At 40.9% G+C, this 14887-nt stretch overlaps 2 protein-coding genes across 5 annotated transcripts in view; one reads left to right on the top strand and one right to left on the bottom strand.

Moving 5' to 3' along the window:
- The window catches only part of LOC125723832 (NACHT, LRR and PYD domains-containing protein 12-like), a 240480-nt gene that overhangs the window by 86286 nt on the left and 139307 nt on the right, over positions 1–14887 (bottom strand). The gene's annotated exons all lie outside the window — the stretch shown is intronic.
- Positions 1–14887, top strand: part of LOC125723838 (interferon-induced protein 44-like) — a 48388-nt gene that overhangs the window by 28074 nt on the left and 5427 nt on the right. For all 3 annotated transcript variants that reach the window (XM_049000674.1, XM_049000673.1, XM_049000676.1), the window contains 6 exons: positions 4016–4168; positions 4593–4758; positions 5246–5346; positions 10544–10700; positions 13466–13577; positions 14183–14378. In XM_049000674.1, the coding sequence (XP_048856631.1) occupies positions 4016–4168; positions 4593–4758; positions 5246–5346; positions 10544–10700; positions 13466–13577; positions 14183–14378 (885 nt within the window). The remainder of the gene's footprint in view (positions 1–4015; positions 4169–4592; positions 4759–5245; positions 5347–10543; positions 10701–13465; positions 13578–14182; positions 14379–14887) is intronic.

Genomic DNA, 14887 nt, shown 5'->3' with positions numbered 1-14887 from the left:
TTCCCCAATGTCTAAACACAACACCCTTTTCTAAAGCTACATAAACACAACCACACCTTCTCACTTCAAAACTCATACTTTCACACCAAAAGAGCAGCTCGAAGCTTTGAAAAATGTAAACACTATACACATCATTACACACTACAGCAAAACAATTGAAAACACAATGCTCAATTTGTGAGAAGGTTCTTTGTTTCATAACTGTCAATGCATATTTTTAGAAACTTTACAGTAACGGAACTTCTTAGATCTCTGCAGAAGATTAGGCATTTAGATTTGTGAGTTTCATATGAAGAGTATAAATCTATAGAAAATTCTGCATGTACACTACTGTAACACAACTCAATGCAAAAACAGAATCTATTGCACACAACAATACTCTTGAAAACATGATCAGGGTGTGAAGTTTTTTAATTTACTTTATTCACACCACACACACACCACAATCACCGTGCGGCATCATACCGCTGAGCTGCATCGGGCCACATCACCTCATCCACATCGCAGGCTATATTGTATTGCTCTTGCCAGACACCGCAGGAAAAACGCCCTGGAATGGTGAATCCATCCTTGGAAGTCCTCCACTGGGATGTCAACACAGGCCAGCTCCATTACCCTTAGGAGGTTCTCTCTAGTGTATGGTTGTCTGTCATAAACCTTCCATCTCCACGATGAGAAGAACTCCTCTATAGGGTTCAGGAAAGGGGAGTAGGGTGGCAGACAGATGTTTAAAAAGTGGTTACTGTTGGTGGTGAACCACTCTCTGATTTGGTTTGTTCTGTGGAAGCGGACATTGTCCCATATGATCACATAAATAGGATGGTGTTGTTGGCGGTCCAGGAGGATGTCTTTTAGCTCCTCTAGGAAGGTGAGGAGATGTTGTGTGTTGTAAGACCCAAGGACAGCATGCCGGTGGACAAGCCCCTCCGAACCCATGGCCGCACAAAGAGTAATATTACCCTCCCGTTGGCCAGGAACCTCAGTGATGGCTCTTTGGTCAATGATGTTACGGCCTCTTTGCCTTCGTTTCTGCAGGTTGAAGCCAGCCTCATCCAGGAAGAGGTACTCATGAGGTCTGGCTATCGCATCCAACTGTACTATCCTCTGTGAAAATGTGAAAGTGCACAGGTGTTCAGAACAACAGTCAATCAGGTAGCACAGTATTGTCCAGAAGTAATGTAGGCCACTGAGCAACACAATATGTCCACTAACTGTACTGTGAACATGGATGTATACTTACTTGCACATACTCGTAACGTAGGTCTTTGTGTTGCGCAGAGTTGCGCTCAAAGGGAACCCTATAGACCTGTTTCATCCGCATCCTTTGGCACCGGAGAACTCGGTCTATTGTGGCCAAGCTGACATCATCAATGCTCTCAAAGTTGACATTATCGGCAATGACTTTGTCTCTGATCTCTCGGAGTCTGATGAGGTTGTTCTCATGAACCATATCCACAATGAGGGTTTCTTGTGCCGCTGTAAATATGGCAACCCTCCCACCTCTATGTGGCATTCTTTCAACTCTAAAGAAAGAAACGTGTTGTCAATTGACATGTTTTACAATAATAACTGATTTGAAACCAATAGACTACTTTCACAGGCTTGTAAAACTGTATTGTGACAAAGAAAGCAATAGAGTACAATACCTGTTGTGTTGTCTGAATGCCCTGATAATGGTTGCCACGGTGAACCTACTCAGGTTTGGACGGACTCTTAGTCCTGCTTCAGCCATTGTCATGCCATGGACAATGACATGGTCAATGACTGTTGCTCGCATCTCGTCCGTAATGATGGTGCGAGGTTGTCTTGCTCTCCCTCCTGGACCTTCTCCTTTTCCTCGTTGGCCTGCTCCTCTTCCTCCTCTGATTTGAACTCCCCTTCTTCGTTGGCCTGCTCCTCTTCTTCCATGGCCAGCTCTTCTCCCTCCTTTGACTCGAATTCCTCTTCCCCTGACTCTGCCTTTATCCATTGTGTTTGTTTGGAATCTTCAGCAAACTGTGCACTCTGAACTTGCTTTTATACATGTGGTCACAGCATTAGCAACAAGTGTCTTCAATTTTGAGTCGTCGTGTGTAATGAATGACGCCAGGTGTGTTCATTGTGTTCAAATATTGCTGACTGTGGCAAGCATTTTGCATCACATGAGCTATCATTTGAGAATATGAGCAGAGTTCTTTTGCAACTTGTGTTTTAGCAAGGAAAAATGTGTTTAGATTTATGAGAATGGAGGATTGTGTTTTGTGAATTGTGTCTTCATGTGAAATGTGTTTATGATATTGGAAAATTATGGCTAGATTTAGTAAATGTGTTTAGACAACTGGCCATTTGGTTTAGAGGACTGGCTTTTGTGTTTTAGCATTTGAGAAAAACTGTAAACATTGATGAATAAAATGTGCAATCACATTATATTACAGGAATAATACAAAACAATAAATGAATATTAGAACAATAAATTGTCACTCCTGATGAAGATGCCAAGCTTCAAAACAATTCCTGCCTGCTTGAAGGCAGAGACAGAAAGCACATGTTTTGCACTTCCGAGGGGTTTTTGTATGTACTGTATAATATCATAGCACTGGATTAATATGTACCGGCATGACCGCTAGCCAAGTACCTAGCCCTGTTTGTCTCTGGTGTTGTAAAAACTTCGGCTGTGTCTTCAGTTTGCCTTAACTCCAACAAGTTATTTGGCTAAGTAAGAAATTCTGCTTTGTGAAGTACCCCCGATCTCAACCCGATTGAAAATTTGTGGGTTATGCTTAGAAGCCAGGTCCGTGCCAGGAACCCAACTAGTTTAAATTAACTAGAAATTCTGCAAAGAAGAGTGGTCAAATATTCAGCCAGAATTATGCTAGAAGTTTGCTAATGGCTACCAAAAGATTCTGGTTGATAACTGTTGTACTTGTGTATGTAAACCTGTAACCAGAACTAAAATGTGTTTTTGTAAAGAAAGCGCCATCTCATGGTAACACCCTGCAAATGGGCGGGTTTAGATGAGAATTTAGGCACACCCCCAGAAGGAGGGGGGTTACTCCCTTTGGCTGGCTTTTGCCAGGCAGTCAGCTGCATCTGTAACATATACATTCCCTATGTGGAAACATAGCTGACCAAAGTATTTATGTTGTAAGGACAAAAGTATTGTGAAACCTGGCCAATACCTACAGGAACACCTGTACCAGGTGTACTGACCCCTTATTCTTGATTAGCTGGGAGCTGGGAGGGAGCAAAAATATCAACTTTCTGGGGTCCCTGAGGACTGGGTTGGGAACCATTGGGTTAATCCTTAATGGTCAGTTCCAAAAATTTCTTCCACACTATGAAAAACCCACACTACACAGTGAGAACATGTAATCCCTATGCAGAGAGAGCAGGAGGCAGGATTCAAACCCCCAAACCACCCACCAAGTCACTGTCCTACCCTCATGTGCTTATTGCCATTACCCATCATTCCTCTGGGTTCTCTGGCTTCCCTCCCCATCACCCACCAAGTCACTGTCCTACCCTCATGTGCTTATTGCCATTACCCATCATTCCTCTGGGTTCTCTGGCTTCCCTCCCCCCATCACCGAAACACATTTTAGAGTGAAGTGGAGTTTTGAAATTGTCCATAGGTGTGAATGTGTGTGGGAATGGTGTGTGTCACTCCCCATCCGGGGTTATTCCCTGCTTTGTGGGATATGCTCTGGACTTCTGTGACCCTGCATAGGATATGCAGGTATAGAAGACTGATGTGAGAAATGACATTTCTCACATCCATCGTTTCAATAACCTGTACTTTAGGGGTCTAACAGGATTTTTAATCAGCATTAAATCTGGCCCACAGAACAACACATGACCATCTTAATGCTGCCTGTTTAGTAGATTATCTGTATTTGGTGTTTTTCTTAAGCAAACTTGAGTGGGCTGCCTGAGCTGAAGACCTCCACATCAGTGCCCCCATGTTATTTGAGCTTGAGATGCCTGCTGAAGTGTATTAGCAGCAAGAAGATGAATGAAATCATGTGTCTTCTTCCAGTATCGCACTTACGAGGTGAAGGCAGGTCGAGGCGGACAGCCTCTGGGATTCCTACTGTGTGACACCATGGGATTGGAGGCAACTGCAAATGGAGGGGTGAAAACTGACGATATTGAGAGCATCCTGAAGGGCTACATACCGGACGATTACCAGGTAAGAGCTGTGTATCCAACCATGCCTCAAAAACAACTGCTATATGAATACAGGAAACTAAATCTCAAAAAAGCAAATGAAGGGGTGAACAGTGAAGATATTGAGAGCATCCTGAAGGGCTGCATAAAAAAAGGTACTGGGTAAGAGCTGTGTATCTAAGCAGGTCTCAGTAACAGCTTCCATATGAATGCATGCATGTCTGATCCCATTAATGGCTTATAACAGTCACATGTTTACAGATACTGGTCGTCTTCTCCCTACATTCTCTTCTGACAAAATTAAATCTTATCCATTGATTTGTTCTCACATAAATAAGGAATTACACAGATGTCATATGAGATACACAACATTTTACTTGAGTTTCTCATGATCTCAAAGTCAGTGCATGTCTGTATGTGTCATTAACAACGTTTTGTCTGTTTAGTTCAACCCTACATCACCATGGCAACCTGGTGCTGGTCAGACAGAGTTACAAATTAAGGACAAGATCCACTGTGTGGTGTATGTGATAGACAGCTCATCATTAAGAATTATGGCTACAGAAATGAAGATGAAAGTTGATGAAATCCGAAAGAAAACTAGTTTTCAAGGTTAGTGAGTGGGGAGGAATGTGGCATCTGTTATTGAGTGTGTGTTGTTGGGCAGGGGTACATGAATAACACAGAATAATCATACAGGAACATGACAAAGTAAGAAAAAGAGCAGCTTTCTGGAATGGAAAATGGCAAACAATGTTTTCCGGGGCTTTGGCAGGAACAGTATTCATGCTGTAACTGAAGGAGCTCCTGGATGCTCCTCCACACAGAGCCGCTCCATCTGTGAGAAGCTGGAGGGATTTCTGTCACATAGGGCCCACTTTTAAAGGGTTGGGACTGAAGGTTAGGGTATGAACATGAGCTGAGCTGAACACATGTGGATTGAGGAAAGGCAGAGTGATGCTGGCGGGTGCTTCTGAGTAAGACAGACATCAGTGTGCTGATTGCTATGATTTTGCTTAAGAAACTGTCACCTGATGATGGCTTATTCCATAGAACATGTAATATGTCACTAGTGAGACGTTTCTGTTGATGTTTTTAGAGGTCCCTCTAATGGTGCTACTGACCCATGTGGACAAAGCGTGCCCACATGTGGAAAAGGACTTGACGAAGGTGTATCACAGCTGCTACATAAAGGATATGGTGAGTTTCAGAGTCTAACACTAGAATCAGTACTAAAAGCTTGCAGCAGACACACACACAGTGAACAAGTGAGAGATAGCAGTTCATCTGGGTGAATGTTTGTGGGCTGTAGGAGGAAACAGAGTGAACAAGCAAACGTCATACATGCAACCAGAGACAGGGATCGAGCCCACAGCCCTGGGGGGTCTGAACCTTTGGTTTATTATATTCCAATGGCTCACAAAACTTTATCTCAATTTTATTTTCTAAAACATATTTTCAGGCAGCAAAATGACCCTGTGGGTAGCACTGTGGCCTCACGCCTCCATAAACCAGGGTCCTGGCTTAGGTGTCTCCTTCCTCAGGTCCTCTGTTTCCTGGGATTGGGGGTTATGGATGGATGGATGACAAATTTGTGTCCGAAATTTAGATTTACATTTACTGCATTTGGCAGATGCCCTTAGCCAGAGCGACTTGCATAAGTGGGTAGAAATCTTATCAGTGAATACATTCTGATACTGATTCAGTAGAAGCCGGTTATGAATACTATCACACTAAAAAACTCTATCGGCAAGTAGTACAATTGTTTGACATTTAATTGCCCTCAGGAGCTTTAGAACTTTAGTTGTACAGTGGTACCTTGGAACACAAACTTACTTCATTCCAGAAGGCTGGTCGACTTATGATTTAGTTGAGTTCCAAGTCAAATTTTCCCATAACAAATGATGTAAATGAATTTAATCCGTTGCAGAGCCCCATGTTTACCTATTAAAACCTATCAACCTAGCGAACTAATGATACAATCATTCAACAACTGATGAACTCGTACTGACGTGAAAAACCACACATACAAAAGCAATAACCAGGAAATAAATGACAATTTATGGCCTTATCATTTTGTTGAAACAATATTGGAGAGAGACTTCACAGTTGTATTCCTTCCACATACATACATATATACGTTGAAAATGCATAAACATAATGCATTTCATTAATATATACAGGTGCTGGTCATATAATTAGAATATCTTGAAAAAGTTGATTTATTTCACTAATTCCATTGAAGAGGTGAACATTGTATAATGTATACATTCATTCCACACAGACTGACATATTTTAAGTGTTTACTTCTTTTAATTTTGATGATTATAACTGACAACTAATGAAAACACCAATTCAGTATCTCAGAAAATTAGAATATTATGAAAAGGTTCAGTATTGAAGACACCTAGTGCCACACTCTAATCAGTAATTAACTCAGAACACCTGCAAAGGCCTTTAAATGGTCTGTCAGTCTAGTTCTGTAGGCTACACAATCATGGGGAAGATTTGACAGTTGTCCAAAAAGACAACCATTGACACCTTGTACAAGGAGGGCAAGACACAAAAGGTCATTGCAAAAGAGGCTGGCTGTTCACAGAGCTCTGTGTCCAAGCACGTTAATAGAGGGGCAAAGGGAAGGAAAAGATGTGGCAGAAAAGAGTGTACAAGCAATAGGGATGACCGCACCCTGGAGAGAATTGTGAAACAAAACCCATTCAAAAATGTGGGGGAGATTCACAAAGAGTGGACTGCAGCTGGAGTCAGTGCTTCAAGAACCACTACGCGCAGACATATGCAAGACATGGCTTTCAGCTGTCACATTCCTTGTGTCAAGCCACTCTTGAACAACAGACAGCATCAGAAGTGTCTCGCCTGGGCTAAAGACAAAAAGGACTGGACTGCTGCTGAGTGGTCCAAAGTTATCTTCTCTGATTAAAGTAAATTTTGCATTTCCTTTGGACATCAGGGTCCCAGAGTCTGGAGGAAGAGAGGAGAGGCACAGAATCCACATTGCTTGAGGTCCAGTGTAAAGTTTCCACAGTCAGTGATGGTTTGGGGTGCCATGTCATCTGCTGGTGTTGGTCCACTGTGTTTTCTGAGGTCCAAGGTCAACGCAGCTGTATACCAGGATGTTTTAGAGCACTTGATGCTTCCTGCTGCTGACCAACTTTATGGAGATGCAGATTTAATTTTCCAACAGGACTTGGCACCTGCACACAGTGCCAAAGCTACCAGTACTTGGTTTAAGGTCCATGGTATCCCTGTTCTTAATTGGCCAGCAAACTCGCCTGACCTTAACCCCATTGAAAATCTATGGGGTATTGTGAAGAGGAAGATGCGATATGCCAGACCCAACAATGCAGAAGAGCTGAAGGCCACTATCAGAGCAACCTGAGCTCTCATCACTCCTGAGCAATGCCACAGACTGATGGACTCCATGTCACGCCGCATTGCTGCAGTAATTCAGGCAAAAGGAGCCCCAACTAAGTACTGAGTGCTGTACATGCTCATACTTTTCATGTTCATACTTTTCAGTTGGCCAAGATTTCTAAAAATCCTTTCTTTGTATTTGGTCTTAAGTAATATTCTAATTTTCTGAGATACTGAATTGGGGTTTTCCTTAGTTGTCAGTTATAATCATCAAAATTAAAAGAAATAAACACTTGAAATATGTCAGTCTGTGTGGAATGAATGTATACATTATACAAGTTTCACCTCTGGAATAGAATTAGTGAAATAAATCAACTTTTTCAAGATATTCTAATTATATGACCAGCACCTGTATAAGGCTGTGTGATATGACTATATATCGGATGGCGAAACAATAATGTCTGTCATTTCATGTTACACTGTATCGTTTATTTTGTGGTGCCATAAAATACGCTGTTTTTGGCAACATTTTTTTCATTATTTGGATGACAGTTTGCTTTAAATAAGTTGTTACACGTCACCACATGGGATGTGGCCCCTATATGGACGTTTTTATGGGACTTTGTAACCTACAGAAGACAACTGACAAATATGTACAATGAGGCACAAATATCCACACATTTGTATTTTTTAAGCTTGTGTTGTGTAAAATCATATCCAGAAAAATACAGAGTGATTTGTACACATGAAACGTGTTTTGCACATTTGTGGATCACGTTCTGCCTATTTGTAGATCGTTACATTTGTGGCTTCCATCCTGTTTATCTGTGGATTTCTGTACAGTTCGTACGACTAAATTGCCCCTAAGAGGTCAGGGTGGGAAAACATTTCTTAAGTAATTTTGCGTTCTCTCACAATACTTCAGTGTTGCCACACAATAGATTTGTGATTCCACTGCACTTGCCCACTTGTGATTTGCTGTACTGTAATACAGACATGTCCTGTGTGCTTTAAGCATTAAACTATGGGGGACAATGTACACAATACAACTTTAATATTCTGTTTACATACATATTTATTATAATTATATTTATTATTATTTATAACAATAATAATGATAATGGTGATAATAATAAATAATAATAATAATGATAATAATTGCATTGTGTCCAATGACCGCCAGTTACTGTAAACAGTAAAGTACACTTAACTGGACATGTGACGCCCGCTCCGTCCACTCCTCGTGTGTGCCACGCCCCCTAATTTCCCACGTGTGGTTTCCTGATCGTGCCCAGTCGTGTCTTGTTCTCTGCTGTTTAGTTCAGTGTATTTAAGTCTCTGGTGTGCACTAACCCTTTGTCTGTCATTGATGTTTGTCGCTGCCTGTGTTCAGTTCGACCCCTGTCCCGAGATTAAACCCCATTATTCCGTACTCTGCCTGCTTGCCTGTTCCTGCTCGCTCGCCTACCTGCACGCTCATCCAGCGATCATCCAGTGACAGGACATGTCTGTACTATTTTGATTTATACTTATTAATCCATTAATTCTATCTTTTGTACTTTAAATGGACAGAGTACAGTTATTATTATTAGGAAAAGTATTGTGAGGGAACACAAAACTATTGAGAGGAAACACAAAACAATTAAAAATATATTTTCTCACCCTGACATCTAAGGGACTCCATACACTGCAGATGATCTATAGAAAAAAAATCACAAATACATCACTATCAACAAATATGTGTTTGTATTTATGATGTATGAAATCAAAATTATTGGGACTCAAAGGAAAATGGCTCTTCGCAATTTTCTTTTAAACCGTAATCATAGGCTAATTGATTAAAGTATTGATTTATTTCCATGACAACATTGTATATAATACTTATTTTGTCACCCTGGTGTATTTCATTGCACATAAGGAAAGTCACACAGAATAATAACCAAAGGGTGAAGAATTTGATTTTGTTATGGTGTTTGTGGTTAGAGGGGTGGCATGGTGGTGCAGTGGTTAGCACTGTTGCCTCACACCTCTGGGACTCGGGTTCAAGTCTCCACCTGGGTCACATGTATGTGGAGTTTGCATGTTCTCCCCATGTCGTCGTGGGGTTTCCTCCGGGTACTCCGGTTTCCCCCCACAGTCCAAAAACATGCTGAGGCTAATTGGAGTCGTTAAATTACCCATAGGTGTGCATGTGTGAGTGAATGGTGAGTGAGTGTGCCCTGCGATGGGCTGGCCCCCCATCCTGGGTTGTTCCCTACCTCATGCCCATTGCTTCCGGGATAGGCTCCGGACTCCCCGCGACCCAATAGGATAAGCGGTTTGGAAAATGGATGGATGGATGGATGTTTGTGGTTAGAAGTTAATGGTGCTTTTATTTTGAAAGATTAGTTTGTTGACATCAAGATATGTAGGAAAATGCCATCTGTATGTGAAGTTATATGTCTGTCTTTAGAGATAAAAATATAACGTCTGTAGAGATAATTCCATCTCTATGCAAAAAGTTTAAGACGTTTTGGCCCTAAAGGGCTTCCATAAGACGGTGCAGCGAGCGCGTAGACAGGATGGGTTTTCTGCTCACGAGCGCATACAGGCGTGCCTCATATTTTGAGAGTAATAATTTAATACTGATTGAGCAAGTGAGTATTGTGTAGAGTCAAGCGTATAGTGAAGATGATATTTCTGCTGGCGCGTGCATATGCAAGCATGGTTTGTATGTGTGTGAGTTTTGAGACTAATTAAACGCCATAGACCCTTTCGAAGTCCGAATTTGTACAGTTGAACGCTTCTCGACCCATAGAAGTTCTAGTAGGAAAGGTTGACATCCAAGACATTGCATTGAAAAAAAATACCCGTTTGATATCAGAGTTATTCGAGTTCCGAGGTTCTACTGTACATTCTCATTCAGCAGCATCTGCTAAAGGCAGATTTATACCATTTCAGTTATGACTTATTACAACCCTGTTTGACACTGATCTTGTGATACAGCAGCTGGAAAATATACATGAATGTCTGTGTCTCTCTGCAGATCTACAGAGCTAGCGGGTGTCTGGGCATCCGACCATCAAATGTGATTCCAGTGAAGAATTACCATGATGAGAGTGAGCTGAATGACACCTGTGACATCCTGCTCCTCCGGGCTATGAAGCAGATGCTGGACTTTGCTGACAATTACTTTGACAACTGTGAGGAACACAAAGTAGATAAATTGATCATACTGAGAGGTTGTGCCGTTGCCTCAATCTGTCCATGTTCCTGTGTTTTACGCCACAGGTTAGGTCCCTATAAACCTGCATTAGGCTGTTTTTGTACCTTTCCTGACACTCAAACCTTTTCATAGCCTGGATTTATAATTGTCTTTTCACATGAGTATAAATGATGCTTATATATATATATATGGTGATAATAATAATAATAATAATTATTATTATTATTATTATTATTATTATATAATTGAGAAATGATTGAAACAGAAAATTTTGCTGTGGTCTCAATTTTTCCAGGGCTGTGTGTGTGTGTGTGTGTATATATATATATATACACACACACACACACCGCCCTGGAAAAAATTGAGACCATAGCAAAATTTTCCGTTTCACTCATTTCTCAATTTATGGGTACATGCCTGTGTGAAATATACATATTTTTTGCAAACTGTTGCAAAACAGCCTGGTTTTTCCCTGCTTCTCATTAATGAAGAGCTTCTTCCTTGCTTTATGGGTCTTCAGTCCTGCTTCTAGGAGCCTGATATGATCCTAACCCTAGCAGTGCACTTCACACCTACACGTAATGTTTTTCCCATTCCTTTTTAAGGTCACTTGAGGTCATCCTCCGATTTATGAGGCACTGCCGGATAAATTGACGGTCATCTCTGGCATTAGAAAGTGACTTCCTCCCTCTACCTGGCTGGTTTTTGGTTATTGCCTCCTGCTTCACCTTATTCTTGTTTACTGCTATCTTAGAAACTTTGATTCTGGAAGCAGCCTGCCTCGTAGTATAGCCTCCTGCACTAAACCCAGGAATAAATCAGGATTTAAAAATATAGAATGGTTTCTTATTTTTTTCCAGAGCTGTATAATTACACATTCAAATACACATTTTAACCCAGCACCAGATTAGATGCCATGCTAATAAAATGACCTGATGATTCCAGCATGGTCACTGTCTGTCTCAGTCTTAAAATATATGCTGGTCAAATTCAATTATATTTATCACAGATAAGGAGTTTATTTAATATGCTACATCTAGGGCATACCTAGATATTATGGGGCATCTGACAAAATGTTACATTGGGCCCCTCATTAGGGTTCATTTGGTAAGAAAAATGGAGTTTTGACATTTGATCCCCTTAAGATGATAACTGAAAAACAATTTGCTGGGTGTTGTTCAAACTTTGTATGGGCGCCAACTGGCACTGATTAAATTTTGACACAGATCACCCCAAAATTTAAGCAATGCAGCTTAGTGGCAGTAAAATGAAGGGTGAAAGCAGACTACATTTGATTTTGTGAAAAAAAGTGTTGGATGTGTAACAAAAACATTATTTAAATGAAGATCTATGCCTGGTTTTATTTTCAGATAAATTGTATCAAAAATGAAGCAGCAGCACTGTGTGGTAATTGTCCATGATTTTGAGAAGAGAGTGGCAGAATTGTTGTCCTGTAAGAATGAGATCGCATTGGGATCCAGGAATCAACATTGCGATTCAGCACTATAATGAAATAGCATAATGATATTGATCGACATTGCGATTCAAAAACAATTCATCGTGCAGCACTACTCATATAATATGAAAATGTTACAAATCACTTATTGCATTAGGCAGACAAATTTAATCAATATTAAACAATGAACAATAGGGATGGGTACCGATCAGTATGTACTGGACTGTACTGAAGTGCAGATTTTGTTGCCTTATGTTGGTGTCACTTAAATGCCTGAAGTGTTGATTGAAATATTTGCCCACTTTTACTCAGACAGCAGAAGCATCACTGCACCTTACGTTCCATCTCTGGTTCATGTTTCACTCAGATGCTACCGTTAGCCGGTAGCTACCTCAAGCCCAGTTAAAAAGCCTAAAGCTGAATAGTGTAAAGTGTGGCTGTATTTCATGGGAAAGGATTCCGACACTGGGATGTGTTTAAAAATAATTACGTGGGGGGGGGGGGGGGGGGAAGGGGGGCATCAAATTTAATGACGCGTCTGGCATTGCATGGATACACTTAAAAGCAGATGGATGCATAGTGTTGTGTAAATTTGTTAAATGTTCTGTATTTATATATATATTTATATATTTAAGTTAATTTATTGTTCAATCTGACATTCAAATTTCCCTTCAGAATAAAAACAGCCATTATTTAATGTTGTAGATTGGTTTAGGCACTGTTTAGTCACCAGCATCTTTATTTCTTCACTCTTATTGTTTCTACATTTATTTTGGAGTTTGCACTGGGGAGGGGGGGCACTGCCGGTAATTCCTGCCCAGGTCGCCACATGGGTGAGGACCAGCCCTGAATGTACCAGGTATAATAGGTAAGAGTACAAATTCGGTGCTTGAAGTGGGCTGTTCAGAGAGAGGCTGTACCTAGCACCTCTTTGTCTCCCTTTTCAGAGAACCGGCAACATTTCTACTATGTTTGATTTGCTAGTAACAGTAAAAGATAACAAGGGGAGGACCAGCACCCGATTGTCCCTACTTCAAGCACTGTAAAAATCCATGTAAGAAACATTTTACTCCAAAGCCAGCTGTAGCATATTGAAAATGTATAAAGTATATTGTTAAAAAGGTTCATGCAAAAGGGTAATGGGTCAGTGTGTGGCTCAGTCGGTTAGGGCTCTGTGTCCGTAGTCAGCAGGTTGCTGGTTCAGATCATGTGAACAAGGCCCTTAACCCCAGTTTGTCCAGGGACTGGTGGACTGATAATGAAAACACAATGCTTTCCATGAACAGGTCAGAAAGCTGGTGTTCGGAAAATGGGAAGTGGGAGCAGTACCCCAGTGACAGAGGAGGAAAAACCAGAGCTCCTTGGTAAAGCTTGGAGGAATGTTGTGTGGGACCACAGGTATGAAGCCCGTTTTTATCCAACATAATCAACAACTTGTTTTGTTTATTTTTTACTAGCATCACAATATTTTACGCATATATTTTAAAAATATGCATGAGTTCTATAACCTTCCCCTCCCACACAAACACACATATAAACACTGGGCAGTGTGCAGCCCTGCAGGTTAGCTCACCAGCTGATAACTGCATTTATCACCTACACTGCATTTATGTATCTCTGCTGGGTATCTTTTGCCTCACATTTAATCTGTCTGCTTATGCCCTAATTGTTAATGGTCTATTGTAATGGGCGTCTCCAATTGTAACAAGCTGTGCCAAGGCAACTTTTATTTTATGTTGCTGATTCTGATTTTATGTTCCGCAGAGTGATGTCACCATTGGGCTCTTGAACAATACCCTTGCATAGCTTTGGTTAGCATCTGTAAATAAAAAATAAATAAACACTTTCTAATAAGCATGCATGACACTTCATTAAGTGGTTTCAGTTGCAGATGACTAATGAGATGTAAAGGAAGCCATAGTAATATGCTATTATGGGATCGTTTATATTCCTTATGAATTCTGACTAATTCCTATTTCCAACTCCAATGTCTGTTCTTTTAGCACACGAACTGATCTCAAGCAATACCTGCAAGATTACAAGCCCACTATTGATTCAGTGCCTCAGGCTCGGATTCTTCTAATTGGTCAGATTACAGCTGGAAAATCAAGCTTCTTCAACTCCATCAACTCTATCTTCCGTGGCAACATTACAAGCCAAGCTGCAGTAGGAGAAATGAAAACCAGCCTGACCTTGAAGGTAATGTGATTGTCTAACTTCATTTCCTGGTATAACATTCGTGTATCCAGATGTCTTTATATGATGTTCTTGCTTGAGAGGAAGGACGATATTCTGTTATTTTTAGCTTCACTCTGTTTCAGTTGCTGTTTGTTATCCTCATTGTGATTTAGGAAGGGATTGACTCTATGGCAGGATATAGTTTGAACCTATGGAAAACCCACATAACACAGCAAGAACATGCAACCTCCACATACACAGAGCCAGAGGCACGATTTGAGCTTCCAGCCCTAGAAGTGTGAAGCTGCAGCACCATCCACTGAGCCACTGTCCCGCCCTCATCATGTTCTTCTTGCCATTACCTACAGGACATGTGGTGCTGAAATGTATTTTCCGTGATATGAAATCACATCATACCGGTTGAGCACATAATGTGATTCTTAATGGTTATTAAATCCAATCCGCAGACCAAGTGATTGGTCTCCCTGAAAAATAAAAAACTAATCAGCAGTGTCACCAAGCTTAGTGAA

The sequence above is a fragment of the Brienomyrus brachyistius genome, unplaced genomic scaffold (assembly GCF_023856365.1).
Source record: "Brienomyrus brachyistius isolate T26 unplaced genomic scaffold, BBRACH_0.4 scaffold52, whole genome shotgun sequence".
Classification (NCBI taxonomy): domain Eukaryota; kingdom Metazoa; phylum Chordata; class Actinopteri; order Osteoglossiformes; family Mormyridae; genus Brienomyrus; species Brienomyrus brachyistius.
Note: the sequence above shows the minus strand (reverse complement) of the source record. Positions and strands in the feature narration are given on the sequence as shown.